At 39.4% G+C, this 14,806-nt stretch overlaps 1 protein-coding gene across 3 annotated transcripts in view; it reads right to left on the minus strand.

Annotated features, from left to right (window-relative positions):
- Positions 1–175: 175 nt before the first annotated feature.
- Positions 176–14,806, minus strand: part of MIER1 (MIER1 transcriptional regulator) — a 35,850-nt gene continuing 21,219 nt past the window's right edge. For 2 of the 3 annotated variants that reach the window (XM_080601429.1, XM_080601428.1), the window contains exons 5-13: positions 14,544–14,676; positions 12,268–12,332; positions 11,864–11,936; positions 8,939–9,090; positions 8,281–8,362; positions 6,873–6,967; positions 6,241–6,368; positions 4,429–4,568; positions 176–3,573 (exon numbers count right to left, since the gene is read on the minus strand). In XM_080601429.1, the coding sequence (XP_080457555.1) occupies positions 3,248–3,573; positions 4,429–4,568; positions 6,241–6,368; positions 6,873–6,967; positions 8,281–8,362; positions 8,939–9,090; positions 11,864–11,936; positions 12,268–12,332; positions 14,544–14,676 (1,194 nt within the window). In that variant the 3' untranslated portion in view covers positions 176–3,247. The remainder of the gene's footprint in view (positions 3,574–4,428; positions 4,569–6,240; positions 6,369–6,872; positions 6,968–8,280; positions 8,363–8,938; positions 9,091–11,863; positions 11,937–12,267; positions 12,333–14,543; positions 14,677–14,806) is intronic. The other variant, XR_013954093.1, reaches the window with a different exon arrangement.

The raw sequence follows: 14,806 nt of genomic DNA on the forward strand, positions 1-14,806 counted from the left end.
GTGTGGGAGTCACAGGATGACGTTTTTGCCTACAAGGATGGGTTTCTGCAAGTTGTGCTGATGTAGCCAGTTACTGGCATGCTCCTACAGCAGGCACGGGTCTGCGAGGCGCCCAGGAGCAGAACCACTCCGCCCCGTTCTGATCAAACCACTCAGGAATTTTGTATGCAGACAGTGTGTTTAAAAAAATAGTTTAATAAGCTTTTTCAGAATTGCAGACAGGGAACAGGGATAAGACAAGGGAGTTACTAACAGTGCAAAATTACTATGTGTGACAAACTGTATAAAAACTAACTTGTAAATTCTGTGTGTCTGTGGTTGTTGGTATTAACATCACTTTAAATAGCCTTTGGAAAGCCCAACAAGGATTTACTCAGTTGAACTGGAGCTTTCAGTTCAGGCTGCAGTCACAAAGCACTCTGTGAAAGCCAGACTCCCCATCCAGCTGAAGACATCGTGGTAGTGCTTGAAAAACATACCCCTGTGTTACTGCAAGCTCCAACCTTGCCAGTGCTGGCTGGAAACAAGTTCAACCATTTCTGGGCTCCAAAGTGCACTGAATGCTTTTTAAACAAAATCAAAGTTACTAAAGTTCTAGATTTTTTAAATAGCTTTAGTAGTGCAATGACTTATCAAGTTATAGTGGCTGCATTTTGAAGAACATGAACAAAGTATTGTATAAAACACCAGCATGAACAAACTGTAAATTATAATTAAATATTCTTAAAGTCTAACTGAGCATTACATAGGTGTTGATTACGGAATGTCAGGTCTCTTCTATGTATCACCAGAAAAAGGTAAGATTAAAAAAAAAAAAACAACAAAGCAACGTTCCTGAAAATATACACAGTGCTGTATTTCACACACAAGCCTGAGACAATTGACTTATAAACTTTCCTATAAATTTTTGGAAGTATCTCCAACTTGCAAACCAACTTGCAAACAGAAATGCATAACAATACAATTGAAAAAAGGACTCTAGCTCCAACGACTCTTAGAAGCACCGCACTGCCCTCCAGTCTGAAACCGTCTCAAGCCCACACCTTTGAGATAACTGTGATACTTCAGGGCTCCGTTAATTAAACGGATTGCAAATCAACAGCAACCTCTTCCTAACGCAACCGCTTGCTTAATCAAGTGATTAACGCAGGCCATGCATTACCAATCCTTACCCATGTGCCTCTCAACATCAATTACTGTCTGAAGGTAGGTAGATGTCAACTTCACACATCAGCTGAACCAGTTAAAACATCAGTCCAAACGGTTCTGGGAACAGCAGGTAAATGCAGTCCAGGAACTAACCACGTTGATGAAGCTAATCTGGATCCAGGGAATTTGGCTCGTTAATGACCATGAAGTCCAAGTACATGTAGTTGAAGAACAAAACGAAACGAAACCCTTAGCAGATTTTTTTTTTTTCAGGTTGATACGTCAGTTTCAAGCCATGGGACCCTACATTTAAAACTGGAATCGTGAAGCCATACATTTTAAGATCATTTAGGTAAAAACCAATTAAAAATTAACAGCACACTTGTAAGCCACAGGAGGAGGAGACAAGATTATTAATTATACAAATGAACAATTTTTCCTATTTTTATTTCAGTAGACTGTAGCTGTGGCTTAAAAAAATGGTTTTTTAAAAAAAACACTTATTAAGAATCTTTCTATTTCATGGATGTAAGCCCTACTTCAACACCTTTCAAACTGTGCTAGTGGGAAGGTGAGCATCGCCCTGCTCCACACACATTTACAAAGAATTTTAGTTTCTAGCACATTAATCTTAAAAGAGTTACCCATACCTACTCTCACTTCTTACACATGTGAATCTCTATATAGCAAACGTATTTATGTGTATATACTGTACCAAGTACTTCTGGGTGATGTTTCTGCTCCCACTGAAATATCCATCGACGTAAGGTCCGTAAGTATTCAGAAATTCAAGCTCAGGCACCAGGTTACCAGCTGCACGTCCATTTCTAACCGGTACAGCCAGAATCACTTGACCCATTTCCTGTCCTTCCTGTGCTCGGTGAAATGTAGATGATGAGAGATATACTGAAAATAGATCAATGAATAATCTAAAACCTGACCCTGGTGGACAAGGTTTAGTAAACTTAAGCATTTGGCTGACATGAAATTTATCTGAGCTCAAAATAAAATGAGAAAATGTAAATGAAAGCAAGAAAATTTGTGCAATGCAAGCATCATGCTTAACAAATTCTTAGCATCACTATTTGTCATAAAACAAGAAAAATAATCTTTTCAAAATCAAATGACTTCTAACCATTCTTGATGTTAATGATTTCCTGTTTTTTTTGAGAAGAAAATAACATGTTGGTGACTGATAAGCATTCTTTTTTTTTCTAGGTCAATTGGTTTGGTTTGTCTTTTTTTGTGTCTTTTTTTTTTTTTTTAAGAAAAGAGTTCAGCAAAATAAAATGAAGCTGACATTAGACTCAGGATATCAATTCTCTCATAAAAGTTTACCAACTGTACAAGTTAAGAAAATTATACAAGCTTTTGTTTTAAGAAAGGACAGTTCAATCAAGACATAAGTACTGTAAAAATCTTTCAAAGGCTACAAAGAAATCTGGAAAAATACAGAATGTATTTCTTTAGCCCAGATAAGAATATGGAAAGACATCATTGATGTCAACAATTTTACATATACAAACCTGACCTGGTTTAGTTATTACCTTTTAAAACTTCTATATATAAAAATAGTTGTGCTCATAACTTTCAGGATTCATAAGGGTTCCTTAGCAATGGGGTGACACGTTTTTCTCTCTCGAATGAGTCTCTGTGCCTACTCTGATGCGTGTCTTGGAATTCTCTATTTCATTGTAACTCCCCACAACAATCAGAAATTTAAACCAGCCCCCTGCTTAAAATAGGACGCTTTGTTCACTTGTACAATGCTTAATAGTGTATATACACAGAATTAATTTTCTTTAACTTATTAGGCTGGAAGCATTTTTTCAGAAAATCACCGATTTGTCTCTCAAATATTTTTAAGCGCCTTAGTGTTCCCAGAACTACAGCTGACAGCTCTGAGAAACAGAATATTCTCCTACTGCTTTTCAGCACTGACAGAAACAAATAATCAGATCTTAAGAGCCAACTAGAAGGTATAAAGAAAATCTCAGCAGATTGTTTTACAGAACTGGATTTTGTAAGGTAACCCATCAACCCTGAAAATTTTAGACACCCAAAATTTACTCCAAGGAATAAAATCAGCTCTTAATATTCAGTCATCCAAAGATTCTAGTTCTTCAAGCTTCCCGTGTGAGTTTGCTTCTTGGAAGAACTCCGATGAACCAGGACTCTCTTTTCCACTGCTGTTAATTCTTCTTCTTTTTAGAGGTCTTTCACTTTTTTCTTCAAAATCGTTTTCATTTCTTGAAGTTGAATGAGCAAGTTTTGGGTCAATGGAAAGGTTTTCAGTTTCATACCCATTTGTATCCAGATCTGTGTGAGGTGTTTTCTTGCCACTGGTAGGTCCATTTACATGCAATCCTTCAATTTTTGCTTCATCTTTATTTGGGATCTCTCCTGGCCCGTTAGCAGACACCCCTGCGTTAGAGACATATAAAGAGAGTAGAAGTGTAAGTAGAACAGGAAAAATTGTGACAGGTCAATAAACAGAAGCCTAACTACTCCCACTGAACTAAAAAGCCAATACTGGTCTTCGTGTCCTCACTGTGCGATGAACAAGTGGTTTATCTGCATACAAATGACAGATATATCATGACAGTTTACGGAAGCCCTCAGAAGCATCATCAGCCAAGAAAATGACCCAGAAACCCACAACAGTGCAAGCTGCGGGTGGACTGCCCTCATCTGGGCACTCTCTGTAGTTTCCCCTCTTTTCACAATCTCAAACAGCTCCCTAGCCCCTCCCTCCACTTGCTACAGCTTTTACTTCAGCTCCACCAGAACGGCTGTCCCTTGCTTTTGAGGTTTCTTTTCAGGAGCGAGCATGCCCTGGCTCTTCTCCCATTCCAAACTGGCCCTTGATGCCCCACATCTGGTAAGACCAGTTAACTGCGTTCCTGGGATAAGCACTAGGCAAGCACTAGCGCACTGCCCGACAGTTTCCATCTCAGACAGTTGATTTAAAAGCCCTGCATTGAACTCCTCACAAAGTTAGCATTACAGTACTACAGCAGCACGGGGAAGACAAGACCAGGTAAAGTGCATTTAGAAGGAAGGTTCTACTGAGATTTATCTTCACTACATGGCTACTGGCTACATGCAAATACGTAGCTCTTTTTTAAAAAACATTTTTAAGTTAAAGCTGCTAACACCCTGGAAAATACTTTAAACTAGAGCTGTTTTTGGAGAGGGAAACTGAACTTCTCTTTTGGGTTGTCATCTGCAACGCTGCTGTGACTTGGCAACCCGCTTTCGGAGCAACGGGGCACTCACCATTCTGATTACTGCTGCTGGTTGCACTGTCTTCTCTCTCAGACTGGCTGGTGCTGCTGTTGGAAGTCGTAGGAGGCGGGGACGGAGCTCTGCTGGAAGCAGCACTTTCACTTTCATCCAGGAGGCGGTCCATGTAATCTCTGCACAACACAAACAGCACACTCAGCACTGCCCTCGCTCCTGAAAGGACTGATTTTGTTTGTACAAAAGCGTTCACTGCACATACTGCACGTGTGACCTGTTCGCATCTTTGTATCTCTCTGAAATGCACAACTTCTGCAAACTTAAAACTGTAAGATCAGCTCTGTTAACTGGCCCACGGTCGGTCTGACCACAGCGCCTGCCATTTGCTGACCGAGCACTGCAGTCAGCTTACAGAAACTCAGCCCGCGCTTGTGCTACATCCCGTAAGATCACGCACGAGCAGAAACATCAACAATGCTGTGATGCTGTGGGCTGCGTTTTCAAGGTGCTGCTCCAAGGCAGGTTCACACTAAGCTCTCACGGTTTGCTGCGGCAGTGGTAGCACACTATTAATTAAGTTTTGTGCGTATACAGTCTTGAAAGGGGTAAGAGTTAAAAGCAAATGAGAAACTTCAGTTAGACGTAAGACACGTTCCCATATCTGAAATCTATTACAGTCTCACAATTTAGGTCACTAATTGTAAATCTCTTATGACAGATACAAACAAACACAGCCAGTCGGTAAAGCCCTTCCATTCAGGGCATTAGTCTGGATTAACTCCAGAAGCAGCATAACCTCACACACAGCTACTCTGGAACTGATACTGCACTCTGAATTCCAACATCTATCTGCAAAAGCTTTCAAGAACAGACAAGTACAATCCGTAATGACCCTTCTTCTGGTAACACTTTTGAACACCATATGCAATCAACAGCAAAAGAATCAGAGGATATTTTAAGTGATTAACAAGCAAGAATGTCTATCAATTTGGGTATAAATGGGAAAAAAAAGGGGTGGGCAGAAGACGGGCAGACAGACTGTCTCTGGCAACTGGAGAAGAAAATCCAGCAGCTCTGTAACAGTCTACGTATCAAAGGAGCCACAGATGGCAACCCTCAATGTCATACTGCTATTTCACTTTGGTGCTCCAACACACAGTTCTAAAATGTTTACAGAAACAATAATATTTAAAAGAGGGAAGGACAGACAAGCCAGAAACAAATTATAAGAAAAAATAATTGTAAAAAAAACTTGGAGAAAGGCTGCGGAAAGAGCAAGACACAAAAATCACAGCATTGGAATGAAGGGCAGAAGATAATGCTGGCTGACTTGCTCAGATTTGAGGGATGAGAATAAAGAGCTATGCACAGACATTTCCCTCCCTGTCTAGCGGAGTGAATGTGGGAAGAAGCTATGTACCAAGAAAAAAGCCCTAGTGCAGGGCACTGTGTTGGCCAGAATGCTTTACAGACGATGTATTTCAAGCATACACCACAGCATGTGCCACAACTTGTGACTCATGCCTCTGTACAAAACATGCATTTAAAGCAATACTTAAAAAGCAAGTACTTAAAAAAATCACATATTTGCAGAAACGTTACATTTGTGAAACATCTAAACAGAAAACACACCAAATTAAATTGCTGATCAATGCACATTGTTGGCCTATTTCCAAACAAACGTACTTTAGAAATTACATTATACACACCAATTTGCTTTTCTTATAGCCCTGCCGAAACCTGGCACTATGGAATCTCTAGATTGTCATTCCATTTCAGACTAGAGAGGTACAAAAGAAAGATTTAGATCCAGCATGTAAAAGCACATAAGAATAATGCACATCTTACGTTACACCAGGATGAAGATTGTATTTCTTCTTTCCAAATCGGGTCTGCTGCGCAAAGAAATCATAACGCTCTGATTTCTTCCACATGTAATAAAATGCTACACACTCACCAACTGATCTTGTTCGTACCTAGGAAATATGTGCCATGAAAATTTTGATGACTTCAAATATGTGTTTTGTCAAAAAGCTAACATTTAAATCAAAATGTGTGAAATTCAAAGTCCATGCTTCTTTATACAACATACAAAAGAGAGGAAACTATTGACTCAAAATTTCAGAGGCCCGGAAATTAAAACACTTTGTAGTAATACTGATGACATCTCAAGGTGCTGCAAGCAAAACCTTCGGGAGAAATATTCATGTCTGTTTTGCCACTCTATTCAGACCAGAATAAGACTATAGGGATGTAGACCCTTCCTGTATGTACGCATAGCAAGACTTTTGCACTTTCCTGAACCTAGGGTTCACAGTCACAGAGGATTCTGGACTTTGACAAACCAGTTTGACTACCAGCGTAGTCAAAACTAGAAGTAAATATATTGATTTGTGAAAGAAATTGAGCACAAGAACTTATCTACATTTCTCAAAAAAATAGAAAGCAAGAACTACATTTTACATTTGTAAGGTGTTTACCTTATTTGCCTGAATCACATGAAAATCCTTGCCATACACTTTCAGCCCTTGTTCAAAGTTCCTGCATTCTTCTTCTGTCCAAACAGACAATTCTTCTAAAGGAAGGAGATAAAGAAAACACTTTACATAAAAGCATATGGCCAGTAAAAGAGAATTTAGTGACAGAAAACATATGGCATTCAAGTTTCTTACAGCACCTTCTGACTAATGAGAACCACCTCCAGAAATTTCACGTACTGGTACAAAACTGAAAATTCTCCCTGCTAGTCAGAAGATGGGAAATTTTGGTTGGCTTAAGGAGCTCGTTGGTAGGGACTGTTATAAACAGTCCCTTATTCCTGCCCAGCTGCATGCGGGAAATGGCAACAGAAAGAAGGGCTTAGAAACCTGGTCTCAACATTCTGCCCTACAACGACAGGAAGCAGGCAGGTATCCTTCAACCCAGCACACAGCACAGGGAGCTAGCTCATCCTATGGACTCAAACTAGTTCTGGGTATTTGGAAGAAGCAGGGGAAAAGGAGTGGGGAATGAGATCTTCCCCTACCCCCGGCAGGAGCCAGCAACGATAGGATGTGAATTCCAGTCAGGTAAAGTAAGAAACTGTGCTGCTCACACAAAAAAATGGGAAACGGATGGGAAATCTTAGCTCCGCTGAAGACAGAATAAACCCCTAAAAACTTTCAGTCACAGTTCTAAGAACTTAATATAATTTGGCCTTACTGAATCCTCAGGTCACAAGTAAGGACTAAGATAGTGTGAGAACAAACTGATCTTGATTTGAGCACCCTTGTCTTGTGATTTGCACAGTAAACTCTGGAGAAGCCAATTGTTTAAAAGAAGAACCTTTTGTTAGTTGCTCGTTACTGTGAGCACAAAGATCAATACCAAAACAGCAAATGCTTTAGGCTCCAAAAGGATCTTCAAGACCGGCATCTTTTTAGTGGTATACCTTTTCAAATAAAAGGTTTTGACGCTCACTCTCCTTTATTTAGAACTGAGTTATCTCATTTTTTACATGTTTGTTCCATTAACTTTAAGGGCTGAAGAGGTGTAGAACAAAGAATGAAATACCAAGGAAATGCACAGTTCAGCTGCTAAGAACTCATTTTACATTTTAACTTGTCATTAAAGTCACAAATATAAATATCAAGCTTTGTTAACAGAAGGCTAATTTACTTGCTGTCTTTGGGGATGTACTTGTTTACACTACATCCGCTAATTTCATTCTCTCAGAGAACAAAAAGACATTCACTGAAGGCTGCATTTAAGTGAGCACTGATATGTAATGCTGACGTGCAGTCAAGCTCTAATAAAATGTCTCAGTCTGCCGACAGCAAAAGCCGCTATCTGTGTAACAAATTAAAGCAAAGTTCAACAACAGGAAGCTAGGTTTTTGTGTATGCTCACCTCTGGCTGCTTTCACATTAAATCTCAACCTTCGTAATGATTCTTCAGTATCAAAATTGCACTTAACCAGTTCATACAATGCCTGTAAAGACAAAAAGACATACGTTTAACAATCTAAATAGTGCTAAACTTATGTTGTGCCATAGGAGCATGCTCAGTAAATCATTAAAACCTAATTCAAAGAGGATTAAAAATAAACTTTTTGAATGAATGTATTGCAATTTACAAAAGCACAAAGACATATTCCCTCTGTTCAATTTCCATTTCTCTTAATTACAAAACCTGGTATACACCCAGGAAAAGTATTTTAACATTTTCATCCATTGCATGCATTTGTAAAATCGAAAATTTTTTTGTATAAAGACCCTTATACATTTAGCTTCACGCATTCATGAAGCTTAGAAAAAATCTGTAATTGAAAGAACAGAACTCATTTCTGCACGATTATTTATAAATAATGCATTGATGCATAGACCAAGGTTAAGCCGAAGTTAACAATTCGGTATTTGTTGACAGGAAAAAAAAAACATCGTATCTTGATTTCCAAAAAGAACAATAAAGCTTTTTCAAGCCCTACTTTAATTATTGGGATTAAAATAAAATAAAGGGATAATTCATTCAGTAATATTAAACTACAAATCCTACTATTGTTATATACCTGCTCATTGTCTTTAATATGTGATCCTTCAGGAATTGCATCTAGGCCTTTCTCATCACCCGTACGCCTTGATGCTTCATTTAGGAACTCAATCACTTTATCTTCTGGTAAGAAGTCAGGATTCCACAAGAGCTGGTCATCGTTTTCATACACTGAAATAACCAGAAGAAAAAGAAAAGCGAGCTAAAACAACCATGCAGATGTTTATTCTCTCTTATAAAGCCAGCACCAAGGTCCACTGCTCCTCCATCACAGTTAATGCCCAGATGCCAAACATTCTGCAATCAAACTGACACTTTGCAAGGAAATTTCACTTGGACTTTCCTACTAAATCCTAGAAATACTTTCTAAAACAAAAACATTCAGGTGAAGAATGTTGATTTTTAATTCTACCAGATCTCTACTGTCTTTTCAGAGCTTTTGCACGAGCTTTCAGACCAGGGAAACTTTCATAAACTTACATTAATGGAAGGAACATGAACAAAGGCCATATCCTCTAAATTATCTCCTATTTTTATCTTGAATAGCCTACAAGCTTTGCAAGATTAAAACATCAGTACAGTAAAATAAAATTCAAGTTATTAAATAAAACAGAATCAGGAAAGTATCCTGACCTGCCTGTGGCCTGGTCTTCCCTGAAAGATAACTGTACAAAAACCAGCAAGAAAGTAATTTAAACACTGATTCCATTAGCTTGGTGAGCACCTCTGACTCTTGCTCAACAAGAGAAAGGAGGAGCAAGCCCCTGTGAAGGTACGGTGAGCACAGAAAGGGCCGATACAGTAGTTTGTGTGCAGCTGGAAAGGTCAGAGTGGTGGCTGGGTGCATTGCAACTTGAAAAAAAGCAATTTTTACATTAAAGTAAATAGAATACAAATAGAAAAAATACAGAATGGAAATACAAATAGAAAAAAAAAATGGTAAGAAAAATAACTAAGTGTCTTGGAAAGGAAGACACCTTCATTTCACAAATAACACGCACTTCGGGAATAGCCCTCAACAGTTTTCTGGGAGCTTTTTTTTCCTCCCAAAGGCTAGTTCTAATCTGATGTTTGGTTGCCCATTTAAGAAAAGGATTTTAGCTATCTTGGGATACAAACCCCATTAGAAGCAACGACTCTTTTCAGGAGACAACTGATAACTGGTTCCAAGCCACCCCTACTGATGCAAGCTAAGCGCACCGCAATGTTTACTAAGGTCCACGTCGGTAGGTCTGAAAGCAGCTTCAGCACCTTTCAGTTTTCAGAGCTACCCTTTGATTTTCAAGTCCAAGCCTTCTGAAAAACATATTGTTTAATTCTGTAGATTGTTCATAACCTGAATTTCTCTAATAGTAGCTACTTGTACTCCAGGCATAGTCCTCTGAGAGCCAGTCCACTGTAATGAGCTTAGTGCAGCATCCACGGTTGTTTTTTCTGCACACCAGCATGTCAGAACACATTCTGAAAAGCAAGGTGGTTATTCTTAAGAGTTCCACCATTTTTGTGCTTTCGTTTATGGGAGTGGATCCAAGAGGACTAGTCTTCTTAGAGAACAACAAAGAAGATGGGATATGTACATAAAAGGACTAAATACACAATCTCAGACACTTGTTTTTCAGCTCTAGATTTCATTAATATTCCATCTCGAGTCCTGTCAAAGATTTAATCTAAAACACAGCAGAAAGGAAAAGGAGGGGCAGAAGATACCAAACCCCACTGGTATATAAGACTGGAACAACCCTAGAACATCAGTGAAAATTTAACTTTCCCCTTCAACAGTTTTTGCCCATGACGTAGGCTCTGCATTCTGCAAAGAGCTGTGTGCAGGACTATGAAAAACTGTTTTATATAGGTTACAGCAGTGCATAAAACAGCTCTATCTTTTTTTATTATTGGAGGCCAGAAGCCATTTAGAGCTGAGTAAATACCAGTAAGAGCAGGTGAGTGATCCATAAAGCATAATTTGCCACATCTTAGGTAAATACATAATTCAAGCTCTATTTTTAGACTGTAGCAGGAAAGCATGCAAGGAGCAACTTCACAGCAAAAAGCAGGTATTTTCTAATTTACTGTTTTCCATTTTCCGTGGAAGCTCCTGACTTCTCACATGGATTTAAACTACATGCTCTTCAACTTCCGTGGCTACCAAGCCCAGAGCTGACAAAATGTGTCAGCCTCACTGTCAGCAGCACAACCGATGCCCTTCTCAGTTTCCAGCCAGATCAGGCCACAGCGCAGCTACAGCAACCTGCAGCCTGAAGCAAGACAATTGCCACCACTTGAGTATATTCTCAGATTCTAAGAAGGCATGGGGTTTTCTGCCGGTTAGCTTAAAAACTAACTTATATGAAAACTGCAGTCTCCAACCGACCTGCAGAGTAAATGAATTCTTAGTAATGGGCTGAATGAGCAAGAAAATTTCTTCTTTTAAGCTCACAACTGGTTTTAAACCGTGTCTGCTTTTCCTTACTCAATTACACTGACAAAGCACTGACAAACACTCTGGTTGGGAGGGGAAAAAAAAAGTAGAATAAGAGGTATTTAAATAATGACTGAAAAGTTTTAAAATGTGAAAACGAAAGCTGCTGGTGCCATTTTGTCTCTTTTAACATGTTAATTCAATTCCAGCAACACCATTTCTTTACTATGTTTCACATAAACAAAATACATCAGGTGAAGAGATTAACATATTCTGTATGAAAACTTGTGTAAATTACCAAATTAGAACACAAGGGCTCAATAGGCCAGCAATATAATCTTTCTCTTCCAAGTCTCAAGCTCTGATGGTGAAGCACACGACAAACTACAGCTTGAGATTGTGGTTCTATTTTTCATTTGAAGGAGTTGTTATATTTTGCCACATACATGACTTAAGTCCAATATATCTTTTATTTTTCCCCACTAGAAACTTAAGTCAAGCAACGGCAACAGCGCTATGTCTCACCTTTTTCGTTCTCTTTGTATTTGCAGATGCCAGCTGGAATTTCAGCTTGAAACATAGAGCCCACCATGATTTCCTGTTTAGAAATAACAGAAACAAAAAGTTAAGCAACCAGCAACCACAGCCTTGCAGGTTTTTTTAGTGAAAGGAAATATGACCGTATCATTCTTTCTCTCTTAAAACTTTCATTCTTCAAAATCAAAAGCAAATTGGCAAACAGGCACTATATAGAAACCTACTTCTCACTACCTAGGGAGGTCTTTAACAGTCATTACCATAAAAACATCAATATCTGTCAGGACAAAACGGAGAAAAACTGTGTGATCTATGGAGCTCAAAGTTGCTAGGTAACAGATCAGCTCATTATTCACAGAAGACATACTTTTTTAACAGCCCATAATAGTTACCTTTTTCCAGTCTTCTGAGGGAATATAATCTTCATCTTCTTCGGATTCCTCTTCTATTTCGCTATCTACGAGAAATTTTCCAACACTTACTTACAGAGAAGGAGCCACGCTGGAGCCATGCCCCGTCCGGACGTCTCAGCGGGCTCCTGTGCAAGGGTGAGGGGAGGACATGAGCCCGGCCACCCACCCGCAGCCCCGCTCTGCCTCCCGGCCGCCTTATCTAACACCACAGAAGTGCAAATGGCAGCGCGAGTGACGGACCAGACGCTCGAGTACTGACTGCTTTAAAAACAACCCACCCAACGTTCACATTTAGAACGGCTCAAGATACATGGCTGACTCTGAAAAGTTAAGGAACAAATGAATACATCCTCCAATTTTAATGCTTCCTAATAAAACTTTGCTTTCCCTCAGCCGGCCGTGAAGCAGTTGAGATGATTCACCTCCGAACTGACTACTAACAGCTACTTTCTGAAAGTGTTTTTCTGTGGCCATTCAGCATCCACACGAGGATTTCTACACCATTCTCCATGAGCTCCTAGCTCTGCTCTTCTTTCTCCCTCCCTTACAGCAGCAGTCACTGAATTTGAGGTAAACTACAGCATAACATGTGAGAGAGCCACAGGTGGGCTCTTCTCAGTCTTACTGGGGTGTAACAGGCTTGGACGTACTGCTCAGAGCTGCACAGCGGTGCTTTGAATAATGGATCATGATAGGGGGTAGCTGCCTTTCACAGCAGAGTGAAAGCAACCACGATGCCTGGTTCGTGTGTATGGCAAAAGACAGCATCAGCACTAAAATGATTTGTGCAGTAAATTACAATTTACATACAGCTGAACACTATAAAAATCCAAAGCTAGTGCAATACACTTGCATTATCCTAAGAAGAGATTTCATTTAAGATACTTGCCACCTTCTGCATAGCTACATGCTGAGGTTCCTTGACATTTTTTGATTAAAATAAACTACAGATTAAAAATTGCATTAATTACAGATTAAAAAAAAAATCTACTATGCTATGACTATTAAGATATCAGAAGGAACCTTTTGCTTTAATTTGTGTTAGTTAAAACATAGTACAGTAGGAATTTAAACATTATCGACAGTGATGACTGGTATGTATATAAAAGTCAAAGGTAAAATATCTGTTGTCCAAATGGCCCTCCTGACAGCTCAGTACTAAAAGGTTCAAATCCCACTAAGTAAAATTGCCACAGAAATGGGAACTGCCTAAGGGGACAGCTACATAACAGCAGCTCAACAGCCTCAAACAGATGCAAAACCAATTTTTTAACAAAACAAGAGAAAATAATCAGTCCACAATGCTGGCCATGGTATCAAATGTGGAATTCTTGAACTAAATTTTCTTCGTTATCTCTCCCTTCATCACTTCAGGTTTAAAAATCTATCAGCCTTCTTCGGATTTCATTCCTTTTGTTTTATCTATTAGTGATCTTAAAGGTTTTATTTCCAGCTAATTTCAGTTTTTACCTTTTATTCATTCAGACTCTCACCTTCAAATGAGTACATAAACTAATGCCACCTGGCCTTCTCAAGATGACCACACACTGTGCAGCAGTCATCTAGTTGAAGTAGTGCGTTTTCTACTTGCAGTATTTTTTAACTATGTCCTTAGTGTGAAGCGGCAGCTGAAGCTCTGACAGTAAGGTAATACCATACTGAACAGCCAGGTGTTGCTGAACCCCTACTGAACGCTCCACAGCAATGCTGCAACTGCAGAGCGTAGCAATGCACAGGCTGTAGATTCCACAGCAGAGTATTTGTTAGGAAGAGCACGTTCCTCATTGTGCAAGTTGGTCTCCGAAGCCATTTACTGCACCTGGACTCCACGTGCAAGGAAATTTTCCTGAAGGGCACATCCGCACAAGCCAGTTTGTGGGATCATAAACTGGACTGCTACTAGGCCAGGAGTAATGTAATGAAAGGAGTTACACTGGCTGAGAGCATGCTTTTCCAAATTGCAGAAATTCTGATTTATTTCCACATATACAACCCTTTATGAAGACAGAATATCTAGGCTTATAGAGAGTGCCTTATCTGGGGAGAAGATGTATCATTCAGCTAAAAATAGGAATTTCTGGTGCCTATTGAGTATAATGATAATCAAGAACAGGGAAATCGAGAAAGAGAGCAAACACACATTTGCAGATGTCTAGATGCGTATTTCAGAAACGGAATACTGTGTTAACGAAGCTGTTCAAAAGCAAAGGTCAATCACGGTGAGATAACTGTTCGTAGTACTAAACTGTACATACTTGTATCAAAATATTTACACCGACGGGGGCGAATTATCTCCTGTGGATCTTGAGAAGCAACAGATGGTGCTGGGTCGTCATTAGATGACTGTGTCTCATCTTCCTGACCTGATGAATCCTTTATGGTTTCCTCCTTAAAAATAAGAAAGCAAAGAGGAGACAGGTATACCTCGTGCGTGGCAAATACTACTTAGGCAGTATTTTTTCCAAAATTGCCAACGCATCAAAACCAAACAGATATCCTTTATCTATCTGACTTCAAG

This window comes from Anser brachyrhynchus (assembly GCF_964034855.1).
Source record: "Anser brachyrhynchus genome assembly, chromosome: 8".
Lineage (NCBI taxonomy): Eukaryota > Metazoa > Chordata > Aves > Anseriformes > Anatidae > Anser > Anser brachyrhynchus.